The sequence below is a fragment of the Callorhinus ursinus genome, unplaced genomic scaffold (assembly GCF_003265705.2).
Source record: "Callorhinus ursinus isolate GAN/ISIS: 27379988/994484 unplaced genomic scaffold, GSC_fseal_2.0 scaffold1, whole genome shotgun sequence".
NCBI lineage: Eukaryota > Metazoa > Chordata > Mammalia > Carnivora > Otariidae > Callorhinus > Callorhinus ursinus.
The window spans coordinates 124,261,748-124,274,699 of NW_027397063.1; the positions used below are offsets into that span (position 1 = coordinate 124,261,748).

The 12,952-nt window shown below is 35.1% G+C and overlaps 1 protein-coding gene across 25 annotated transcripts in view; it reads left to right on the forward strand.

The window, feature by feature from the left end:
• Positions 1-12,952, forward strand: part of LOC141374108 (uncharacterized) — a 127,404-nt gene that overhangs the window by 6,508 nt on the left and 107,944 nt on the right. For 19 of the 25 annotated variants that reach the window (XR_012380711.1, XR_012380702.1, XR_012380716.1 and 16 more), the window contains exons 2-4: positions 10,183-10,245; positions 10,651-10,707; positions 11,665-11,741. Coding sequence is in view for 1 of the 25 variants with exons in the window: in XM_073900705.1 (XP_073756806.1) it covers positions 10,651-10,692 (42 nt within the window). In the remaining 24 variants the exon portion in view is untranslated. Of the gene's footprint in view, positions 1-10,182; positions 10,246-10,650; positions 10,708-11,664; positions 12,285-12,952 lie in introns of those variants that run through there. The other 6 variants (XR_012380745.1, XR_012380750.1, XR_012380740.1 and 3 more) reach the window with 5 other exon arrangements.

A 12,952-nucleotide genomic window follows, 5' to 3' on the forward strand; every position in this document is an offset into this window, starting at 1 on the left:
TTTTTTAATTCAACTTTCTTGAGGTATAATTTATGGACAATAAAACCCACCCATTTTATGTGTTCCATGAGTTTTGAATACAAAGAAGCAGCACGAGCAGATTATAATATTTTAAGTGATCTTCAGAGAAAAAATACAGAGACAAAATTTATATGTATAGGCAAAGCAGCCTTAGGTGTCAAACCATCTGGATTCTAATCTAGGTTCAACTAGTCACTAGCATGACCTTGGGCAAGTCTCTTAGTTTCCTGCCTCAACTTCCTCATCCATTTGGTGGGGATCATGGTACTCAACTCCTGGAGTTAGCAAATGCCAGCACTTCAACACAGTTAGTAGTCAATAAAGACTAAACTGTGTTTTCTTTTGTTAATGTTGTCATTGTTATTCTAATAGAGAGGAAATCCTGGGATGTAAACAAGAAGAGAAAGTGAATTGACTGGAATGTAAGTGGGGTAAAAAGAAACAAGTACCTCCTGGGTGACTTGCTGGTGTGCCAAGGGGACTCAAAGCCAGAGAATAATTATGGCCTATATTTCTGGAATATTTATTTTTTACTGAAAGATTTTGGAAGAAATTATTTTTCTATTAAAACAGCTACACACACAGTGGAATGCTTTCTGTCTTCTATAACTTTTGTGGAAATGTTTGCCAAGTCCAGAACATATTCGCTAGTAACATTTATCTCAAAATTGTTGAAGCACCTCCTATTTTTATATGCTATGAATGCTGCCCAAACGTAGAAACTGCCATTAGTAAATGTTTACAATTTAGATGAAAAATGTGTTGGAGTAGGAAAAAAAGTAATAGAGCATGACCTTGGGGAAATAAGTCACCAGGAAGAAAAGAGGAGCACTGGCCTCTAGTTCTGATTCTATGACTAACCAACTATCTTGTTGATGTCAACAAACATCAGGGTGGGGAATGTTTGTTCTTTTCACCCCTAATTCCCACATACTGGTAGATCTCAAACTTTACTGTGTATAGGAATTAAATAAAAATGCTTATTTAAAATGCTGATTCCTTGGCTCCATGTCCATAAATTCAGATTTGGTAGAAATAAAGCCGGGATCCAGTGATCCATAGGATTTGGGAAACTTGGGTTGAAAGGGGCAGAAATCCAAATCATAAATGAAAGTTTTGTTTCACTTTTTATCCTTGAACACACACACACACACACACACACACACACACACTTAAGTTGGAAATACAGTGTAAGGAGTGCTTTAGGCATAATTAGATCTATCTGCTCAGATAATGTCACCATCTCTTGTTTCTGCTTTCTTCTGTGTCAACTTCTGCTTTAACTTCAGTCTTAGTCTAGTTTTCCCTTTACTATAGTAAGCTAGTCCCTCCAAGCTTCTATTCTTCTGATACAGAAACTCCAACAAAAGAACACTCCTCTTTCTAAAGTTTCCAGCAAAAGAACTTCACCTGATTGTGACTGTATCAACTTGTATCATGTACTCATGCAGGCATTTATAACCCTTGTCAAGGGCTATGGTTCTTTAATTCACCAGCCTTGGGGCAAATGCCCACCTTGGATTTAAGTGTGCAGCCACCCTCCCCAAATTGTGTAGGCTGGGAATGGGGGAGGTATTGTTCTCCAAAATAAATTAGGGATAATTATTCCAGAAATAGGGAATACTTATTAGCCAAACCTATAAATTTTCCATCCACCACTGTACATTTTTTAGAAGTACTTAGAATAAGCCAGGTGCTATGGTACAAAAGGATAACAAGTGTGCCACGGTATTGAAGCTTTCAGCCTTGAAGATGACTCATGAGAGCCTGGGAAGGGCTTAGGATGCTCAGAGTTCCTGAGCCAGTTGCCTCATACATTTACCCCAGAGTTTTTGGTCAATATTAAATATTTTCTACGTGTGCCATGAAGATGATTTGTATGCAGGTCATCTGTGACTTACGCATTGGGAATCAATGGATTTCAAGATCACAAATATATAATAACATTATTTCTTTTGGATCTTCCTGAGACGTCTGGGAAGCTGATTTATACAATTGAAAGGGCAGTAAAAGTTCCAGGTATGATACATAGAAGAGGAACAAACAGATAGGACCAGCAGTTGAATCCTGCTTTGACTTGGTTATCAGTTTTATTTTGCTTAGTGTTCTTGGACATATGTAGTTTGTTCTATCTAATAGATATAGTCCTAGCCTGGATCTCAGTATGCCTGGCTTCTTTTAATATTTGGAACATAAATGGATGCACATTATATAGACAATGGAAAGGGGTAAGCTGGCAACAGCACAGAACAGAAAATGGATTTGACTATTAGTTTTGAGATATATTTTAGGTATATTACATGCAAGTTTATGGAAGAAGTGAATTCCGATGAATGAATTATTAACTCATTCTTTTAAGTGAAGAAGTTACTATTATTTTCCTAAACTCATTAATAAAGTTAATAAGTCTGCCTCAGCATTTTAGTATTGAGTCATTAGTTTCAGAAGGCTTCGGATGACGCCCCCGGCAACTTTCCCCTCCACCAAAGCAACCCAATACACAAAAGAAAGTGTTTTCAACAAATGGTGCTAGGATAACTAGATGTCCATACAGAAAACAAACAAACAAAAAAACCTTGATTCCTACCTCAAACCATACACAAAAATTCACTGCCAGTGGATTATAGATCTAAATGTACAATTAAAACCATAAAGTTTTAGAGGAAAACATCACTTGGAGATAGACAAAAGTTTCTTAGATAAGCCATAAAAGCAATAACCATTAAAGAAAGACTAGCTAAATTACATGTTAAAATTAAGAACTTCTCATCTGAAGGAAAGCAGGGGGATGAGTAAAGCCTAAAAAACCCATGATTAAATAATTATTACTACCAGTGGGATTTTCTCTCCAGTGCATTAGTTCAAGTTCTTTTGACTTGTAGGTGGTAAGTGATAGAAGCTGACTCTGTGAGCTTAAGTGAAAAGGGAAAAGCACAACTGGAGCTTCTAGTGGAATCCAAAGTCAAGGGTGCAGTGGAGCTTCAGGAACAGATGTATTGAGGTGCTACAGGGAACCCAGTCGGTCCTCTCTCTCCATATTTTTTCTCTGTCTTTCTTTTGGCAATACAGTTACTTCTCCTCAGTTACATAGCAGATCATGATTGCCATTTGTTCTTGAACCATGGATGTTTCAGTCAAGCCACCCAGAGAAAGGCCCATCTTTCTGTCTTCACAATTCTTAGGGATGAGTCTGACTGGCTCGCTTGGATCCAGTGACCACCCTTAGTCTAAGAAACTATGACCAGAGGCAGGATGATATTTAAAAAAACATAGCAACTCCTTTTATCCATGGGAATGTAGGGTGAAAAATAGCATTCCAGTTGATATTCTCTCCTCATTTCCTCTTTATTAGACAAAAGGCAGAGTTGATAGAAGTTTGTACTTGGTCACTTTTTAATGGCTACTAGTTTTGGTGTATTGATATACTATCCCTTTGAGTATCTAATAACAGCATCTCTACATCTCTACCAGTTGACTGATATATACTAAGGGCCATAAACAAAATTAGTCCATTTTAAAAATGGGCACGTTCATTGTAAATTATTAGCCAAGATCTAGTCAAATGCAGACATGCTTTATTCTAGTCTGGATATACAATAAATTAATTTAAATAATTTTAATCAGCTTCAAAAACAGCAAATTCCAAGACAATTAGGTTAACTTTAAGAACTCATATTTATTGAGTTAACAGATGGTAAATTAAAAAACAATGAAGCTAATTTTTAAAATCATTCATTGAATTAAAAAAAAACAGACATTTAACAAAACTGTTTTTAAGCTGTTTTTTCATCCCAATATGCATATTTTAAGATTCCAACTTGGGGAACTTCTGGGAAGACACAAATGAGTTGCGCTATATGAACATTCTTCTGGCAAATTACTTTTTTTAAAGGACTTAGAACCACCTGAAAAAGAATGTTATGAATCAACAATAAAAATACAGGAAATAAGTATATTCTAGAGAGTGGAAGGAATGAAGAGGCTACTTCATTAATTCCAGTTTGCTCTCTAACATGCTCCTGTGGCCTTCTATATTGCTGGCCTTGACACACTTTGGGAGTTTCCTATGCTAGCAGAGTGGACATACCCTGGCAGTTTTCTATGCTAGCAGAGTGAAAGTTGTTCCTGGCCAGAATTGCATTTCTGCATTTTAATAGTCAAATGTAAGACTTCCCTTTGATGGCTTCTTGGGCCTTGTGCACCAATGACTTGAAATATATTGTAAATGCTAGAAACTGACTCTGCAAGCTTACAGGAAACCGGGAATTTTGTGGAAGTTCATTGAAGACCTGGGGTCTTCTTCTCTTGGGCTCCCACTTTCTTGGGTCTTCTTGCAGTTTTTGGAAATGGAGCAATAAACATATCCCAACACATGAAGGATACCAGAAACTGGTTGTTTCCATATGCAAATTCAATCATTTCTCCCACTTCCTGTGGTTTTATAGATGGAATTGGAGATAACATCATGGATACATTAAGATACATCATTTGCATTGTACTTGCTATTATTAGTTTTAACATGATGGTATATTTAGAACTACAGTTATATATGTAGACATGCAGTTATTCCATAAAATTTTGGAATAGATTTGTTTGAATGGCTGGTTGATCAGTTGGTGTTATAGTTTTTTCTTTACTTGGAGAGTTGCAAACTGTAATATATTTATTTTATGGTCCTAGTAACCCATTGTCTAAGATCTGGTTTTACTTTACGTTGTAAGTCTTACATTACTTGATTGGTAATGTTGAGAATCATATTTACTTGTTTTGATAGACCAATTTATTAGTTACAATTTGAGTTAAAAACATTTAGAAATATAAAAACACATTTATTATTGAAATTACAGTAGTAAAATTATCTTATTATTGTGCATTTGAAACTACTTATCCCTAGCCCCTTTTCTCCTTGAAATAATTGTTTTTATAATAACCTTCTGATAATATGAGGCTTTTTAGGAATGCAATTATAATATAGCAGGAGGGACTATATTGTTTTTAATTAAACAAGAACAGGTAAAAATAAGAATAGATTGTGACTAAATGAAAAATTCAGTAGGTGAAATTTCTGTTTTGCAGAAATAGAAATTAGGGATACAGAAGAAAAACTTCATAACTAATCTAAATATCCAAAGAAAATGAATAAAAGTTAAAAGGGTAAGAGGAAATTGGATAGACAAATTATGGAGGTCTAACTTAGAATGTAAACTCCTTGAGAGCAATAAGTTTTATGCCTACCTGGTTATTGGCTCATACATAAAAGCAACAGAAGAACATTTTTAAATCAGGAAGGTGTCAGAAGTATAACAACTAAGAGTACTTTCTGTAAAAATTGCAGAGATATCTAGATCACTAAACGGTCAGATATATTAAAAAAATCAAGAATAGGAAGTACCAGGAAAAAAGCTTAGTGCTAACTAAGCACTGAGGGTCAAGATGAAGTAATAAATGAATAAAATACAGGGGAAAATGGAAGTGAATTAAGAATTGATGTTAATGACTAGATGTTTTTCTTTACTAAGGGAGCAAAGTTTCCAATAAAATAATCCTAAAAGGAGGGTTTTTTTTTTTAACTTTAAAAAAAGAGTCTGTAATTAATAACCACAATGTGGAAAAAGGAGATGGAGAAAACAAAAGCATTAGAAGTTGTTGCTTTATATTTATTTATTTATTTAAAGATTTATTTATTTATTTGAGAGAGAGAGAGAGAGAGAGACATCGTGGGGGGGAGGAGGAGTGGGGGAGGGTAGAAGGGAAGAATCTCAAAAAGACTGCTTCTCCCTCTCCCACTCCCCCTGCTTGTGTTCCTGCTCTCGCTGTCTCTCTCCGTCGAATAAATAAATAAAATCTTAAAAAAAAAAGAAAAAAGAAACTATTTTTAGCATGATAATAAATATTTTTAACTAATAGTCAATATTAAAATTAATGTAAAATTCTAGAAATATACATGTTTAAAAACAGGGATGGGGTAGAAGTTGGTATAATGGTTCTGTCACAATAATGTTATTAAACATTATTTTAAAGCCCTTATCAATATAACATACTAAAGAAAGAAGAGTTTGGGGCAGCTGGGTGGCTCAGTCAGTAAAACATCTGCCTTCAGCTCAGGTCATGGTCCTGGTGTCCCCGGATTGAGCCCTGAGTTGGGCTCCTCGCCCAATAAGGAGTCTGCCTTTCCCTCTCCCTCTGCCCTCACTGCCCTGCTCGTGCTCTCTCTCTCAAATAAATAAAATCTTTTTTTAAAAAATAATAAAGAAAGAAGACCTATAAAGAGTGAAAAAATATACATTATCATTATGAGTGGAAAAATATTTTTATAGCTTGAAAACCCAAAAAAGTGAACAAAAATGTGAATAGACAATAAATTAGTAAAATATTGGCAGACATATGACTATTAACATAAATCAGTAGCGTTTCTACATATTAGCAATGATTAGCTTAAACATAAACCTCTAAGAGATACTTATTTTACAAAAGCAATAAAATATATAAAACTCTGAGTTTAAACAGAAATATGTTACCTATCTAAATGAAACTTTTTGAGAGCTATAAAAATATTAAATTAATCAAAAGATTGGTTTCTGGTGTAAAAAATAACATTTTAAAATTCTTGGGGCTCCTGGGTGGCACTTAGAAGTTAAGTTTCTTACTCTTGGTTTCTGCTCAGGTCATGATCACGTCATGATCTCAGGGTCGTGAGATCGAGCCCTGAGTCAGGCTTTGCACTCAGTGGGGAGTCTGCTTGAAATTCTCTCTCCCTCTGCCCCTACAACTCCTCTCTGAAATAAATAAATAAATAGATAGATAGATAGATAGATATTGTTAATTCTTTCCAAAGTATAGACTTAATGGGAAATCTAATAATAATGTCTCTTTTGTTTTTTACATTTTAAAGTAATGGTGAGAGGAACTTGATTTTGACATAAATCTGGAAAAGAAAGTAGGCAAGAATAGTAGAAATCAATTCTGAGAAAGAAAAGTAATGAGGACAGACTAGTCTTATCAAATATTAAAATATATTATAAAGTTATAATAATTAAAACCATGTGATACTGGCACCAAAATAAATTAATAAGGCAAAATATGTGGTCAAAATAAATCATATTTTATATATAAAGGAATATTTGATAATGTCAGAACACAAATCAGTGGGAAGGGAAAATATTTTACAATATATGGACTGATTAACTGGAAAAAATAGAATCATATACTCATGATACACCTATAAGAGCAAAAAAGATAAAATAGTAAAACTTAAACTGTAGGAAGACTAAAGGGATTTGTTTTTATAGGCTTGTTATAATATAACAAATTGCAAAAGTAAAGATAAAATAGATTTGGTTATATTAAGACAGCAATAAAGAAAACAATAGGCAAGGTACAATTATTTGAACATAACAAAAGGGTCAATAATCATATTATTAACAGAAGCTCATACAAACGCCACAGCTAAGAACTAATACAAGAGATAAGAATAGAAGAGAATCTAGCCAATATGTAAGATAAGACTAAAATCACATTTCACAAAAGATGAAATGTAACACATTTGCAAACAAATAAAAACATTCAGCCTTACTAATAATCAATTGAATATACACTAAAACAAAAATAAGCTGTATTTAGGTTTAATCAATTATTTTAAAATTAATGTCAAGGATTTACATCCCCAGCTGTTATGGATTATTTTCATTTAGATCAACTTATCCTCTGAGTGAAAGTGGAAAACCTGGATAAAATCTAGCAAATGTTTGTTTTAAAAGCATCACAGAGATTCAGGGCAGAGAGAGGATTTGAGAAGCAGAGAACCCAGAGAGCAGGGAATCCAAAAGAGGTAGTTCTAACAGGTAGTTAGAAGCTAAGGTCAAACCCCACTTGACAAAGATGTGATCACCCAGAGGCTCAAATTATCTCTGCAATTTTTCATACACAGGGTCTGGCAATAAAATTACTAGCCATACCTATAGATTAGATAATAGACTTTAAAATATCTGTGATTAATAAATTAACAAAATTAGATGAGAAGATAGGGAATTTGGGCATATTATTGGTAACCATGATAAAAATCAAATGGAAATTCTGGAACTGAGAAATAAACTGACCTAAATTAAAAACTCAATGGATGGGTTTAAGAGCAAACTAGAAACAGTTGAAGAACAGATTGATGAACTGGAAGGCAAAGCAATAGAAAATTTAATGTTAATACTCAAAATCAGCAAAGTACACTAGAAAGTAGTTTCTTCTTACATAACTGGTGGCATATAAATCTATATTATACTTTTTGGAAACACTTTGGCAATGTAAATCAGATATTAGGACAAAAAAGAGTCATATCTTTTGATCCAGTAATCTTATATCTGGGAATATCTATTAAGGAAATAAGTTATATCTGGGAATATCTATTAAGGAATATCTATTAAGGAAAGAATATCTATTAAGGAAATAAGTTTTTTACATATAAAGATGTTTACTACAGACTAACTCATGATACTAATAACTGTGCAGACAAAGTTTTAAGTGCTTTACTTCAATTAATGCAGTTAATCCTCCCAAAAACCCAAGTAGGTGGAAGTAGTTACTACTAATATCCTCATTTTGCAGATGAGAAAACTAAAACATTGAGAGGTCAAGTAGCTTGCTCAAGATTATGTAGCTAGTGAGTAGAGAAACATTTGAACCAGTCTTTCTGGCTCCACAGCCTGCACTTGAACCTGCCCTGGGCTGTTGGAAACAACCTAAATAGCTAGCAACTGGAGACTTGTCAAGTAACTAATATACCCAGTCTATGTAATATTATTACATAGGTATTAAAAATGAGCATCATGAACACTTATAGCAACATAGGAAATACTTCTGATATAATATGAAGAGAAAAAAATCAAAATCCTAGAACTACAACAAATAAAAAAATGCATATAAATATGATTGAAATCAAATATCCCCAAAGGCTAATGACAATTATATGAAGTTAGTAGCACTTCTTCCTTTTTCTCTTCTTTCATTTTTCACTTTCTCAAAATTTTAGTAATGTGTGTTTCATACACATGCACACATCTATATGTATATATGTATATATATATGTATTTCAATCATTGTGCTTCATATATAAAATACCACTAACTATACATAAAAAAGCAGGAGAGTATATTGGGTAAGAACCCAGGCTCTAGAGCCAGACTGCCTGTGTCACCACTTCCTAGGTGTGTGACCTTGGGCAGGTTGTTGAACTTTTGTTTCTAAGTTTCTAAGCTTATGATGTAAAATGAGGATAATTATAGTACTTATAGGGTGACTGTGAGGATTAAATATGCTTAAAATGTATTTAGAACAGTGTCTGAAAGTTAAATATGTAAGCATGATCTAGAATTGTTATTTTACAAAGAAACCTCATCATTTTAGACCCTGAGTGACCAGACAAAATGACAATTCCCGCCTGCCAGTCCTCTGATAGGCACACACATTAGCAACAAGTTTTGTTTCTATATATAGATCCTTGTCCTTATTCTGAATTGCCCAATGCAGAGCTGTCTAGGAACCAAGAACCATTGGCTGAGGGGCCACTTCTGAACTCTTTCCGAGAAGCAGTGATAATCGAATATCTGATAGGTTTTTTATTTTATCTTGAGGACAAGAGTGATTGAAACTGCCCATTGAAGCCAATATTATACTAACATTATCATTGGTAAACTAGAGAAAATATTTTCTATTTTCCCAATTTTTACCCTTTTCTGGATGAATGACTTTTTACCAGCTCCCTGATCTGACAGTTTGAGTAACAATAGAAAGCTGTTTATGAAATAGGACATTTGTTGTAACTTAATTTTTCTGAATTGAACACCCCAGGGGGCCTGAAAATGTGTTTTGAAACTTTTTTACACCTGGCAGATCCAAAAAGTTCAAAAGATTTTTATAGAATTTCCTCTTCCCTTAAAATAGTTTCAATGAAATTGTAAACAAACAAACAAAAAATCTGTTGGATGCTAAGCTACTGTTAGCTCTCTTAATGGCTAATGAAATGATAAGACCTTGCAATAACACTTGCCAATTAAAAATTAACAGGTGCTTGTCAGGTAGAATATTGCAGTACCTATTAGAGGAAAGGATGCAGATAGGTATTTCATACATTTGTGAGAACAGTCACCTTTGATGTGTCTGTCTGGTTTTCAGGATGTTGCAGGTCTCTGCTCTTGTAAGACTTGGGCTGCAGAACCCAGGGCTGAACCCCTCTAGGTGAGTTAGCTGTTTCCTGAATGCTGTCTGTCTTTTACCTGTCTCTGTCAAGGCCCTGCAGTGTTCATTGGCAATGTCCTTTGGTTAAACTCTCTAAGAATTCTCAGCTCTATGATATGGTAAATGTCTAACAAATTGCTTTAATGTCTGAGCTTTACATTGTTGCTAAAGTTATCATTTCTTTTGGGGTTATTCATGGAACTGGATCTATCTCTGGATTTGTCTTCCCCACCCCCACTTTGTTCCAGGATTTACCACAAACCTTTCCCACTCTCTCTCCTAATAGGCATGTTCTGTTAGAACACAATACCACTTAAGACAGATTCACTAAGTCACAGGCCAGCATTTCACAATTAGTGATGACTGGTCACATGGTAATAGTGAAATTCCTTTCCCCTTTTGCAGAAATGGATCAAAAGACTCAACCAGCAAATGGTGAATCAATGACAAGTCGATAATAAGGTGAGAGATTATGTTACTAAAGGATGACCTCAAGATTATTACTATACAATGAATTAATTTCTTATGTAGATAAATGCTGGACAATTTATTATTGTCATAGTATAACTGGAGGTGATTTCATGTGTTCATATTGCCACATGCGGTTGAATGGAATTGGGTATGGTCCCCTCTCTAACATGTAATCAGTGTCTGAATTTGGTGAAATTTCTAAACAATTCCAGGCTTCAGGATCTCCCCTTGAAAATAGGAGCAATAGTGTTTATCTGTTAGGCTATGAAGGCAAAATTTTAGAACAGGAAAACACCTGACACCCAGCAATCACTTCATGAGTGCTAGTCCTCCCTACCCCTATTTATGGAGATAGAAAATAAAGAGATAACAGAGAACTCTGCTTTCATCTTCAAATATATTATTCTTCATTGATTATCTAATGAATAGAACTGTTGACTCAGAAAATAGGTGGAATTTTCATCTCTCCAACCTTCATTCTTTTCTCATTTCTTAGAGCTATAAGCTGAGAGCTGAGTGCTGTGGGAGACAAAAAGGAGAGTGATCCTATTCGCATGGAGATTGGGATCTAAAAAGAGAGGTTTTATATATACATATATATAAAACCTATATATATATATATAATATATATATTTAATGCCAGTAGAAAGACAAAGTATTGTCTTCGTTTATTAGAAGGAGAAATTATTTTAACTAGGGTTATCATGGAAGGCTTCATGGAGGAGGTGGTGACTGATTAGGCTTTAAAGAAGAGGTACAATTTGGGCAGCAGTGAGAGAGAGAGGGGATACAGTGAACCAAAACTGAAGTAGCATGATTGAGTGGAAAAAACAGTAATCTGGGACTGAGAAGACCTGGATTGGCAATACCTTGGTTGAACTACTCCCTGACCTTCAATTTCTTTATCTATGAAATGTTAAAATAATCTCTGCCCCATTGGTCTTTCAGGGGTCTGGAGAAGATCAAAGGGGAGCTTGCATATGAGATCTCTTTGGAAACCCTGAAGCACTCTGTGAATGAAAAGGGTAAATTTTTTTCTCTCTTCCCTTGTACCATAAACTCCATGAGAGCATTTGACAGGGTCAGTTGTGTTGGTCTTTAAAAAAAATGTTTCATGAAGTAAGTATATAAAAAAAAAATAACACTATAAACCTTAAGTCTTTACAATTTTTATTTGCCAATTATGTGTCAATGAAGAGGGGGAAGTTTTGATAAAACAATGAAGCATTGATTGAGTGAATAAATCCATGAATGTTATGGATGTTATGTCATGTCTGTGTCCCCCGAAAATTCATATGCTGAAATCCCACCTCCTAGGAGGTGGGGCCTTTGGGAGGTAATTAGGTTTATATGAGGTCTTGAGGGTGGAGCCCCATCATGGAATTAGTGCCCTTAGAAGAAGAGGAGGAGACACCAGCGCTTTCTCTCTCCACCATGTGATGATACAGTGAGAAGGCAGCCATCTGCAAGCCAAGAAGAGGGCCCTCACCAAGAACTGAATCTACTGGTACCTTGATCTTGGACTTCCCAGCCTCCAGAACTGTGAAAAATACATGTCTGTTGTTTAAGCCGCCCAGGTGTGGTGTTTCGTTATAGTAGCCTGAGTGGACTAAGACAGTGAATAAATAAATGAGTGAAACAAAACAAAGGCACAGAGTAGGAAAACATACACTATGAACAAGGAATAAAGGGTTATCTTTGAATGTATGTGGTGTTGCTGGGTGTTAGGAGTGTAACCCCTAGCTAGGTGGATGGATGGAATGCAGTGGTCCTCAGAGTATGTTCTGTGGACCAGCAGCATCAGTATCATCTGGGAACTGGTTAGAAATGCAGTGGTCCTCAGAGTATGTTCTGTGGACCAGCAGCATCAGTATCATCTGGGAACTGGTTAGAAATGCAAGTTCCTGGGCCCCCATCCAGGCCTACTGAATCTGAAACTCAGGGGTGGGGCAAGCAATCTGTTTTAGCAATCCCTCTAGGTCATTCTGGTGCAAAGTAAAGTTTTGAGAACCATTACTTTGTACTAACATGGGGAGTCTGGAAATTATTCTGCTGTAAATTCAGTGTTAATGAAGGTTTTTAGCTGTGGATGGATATAATCAGAGCTGTATTTCTAGGACGATGAGGCATGAAGCTTTGCCTCAAAGAATTTATGGCTTCGATGTAAAAAGCACCACTGGAAATACTGGAAAACACATTGTATTTGTCAAGCCCCAGAGTGAAAGATTTTGATTTT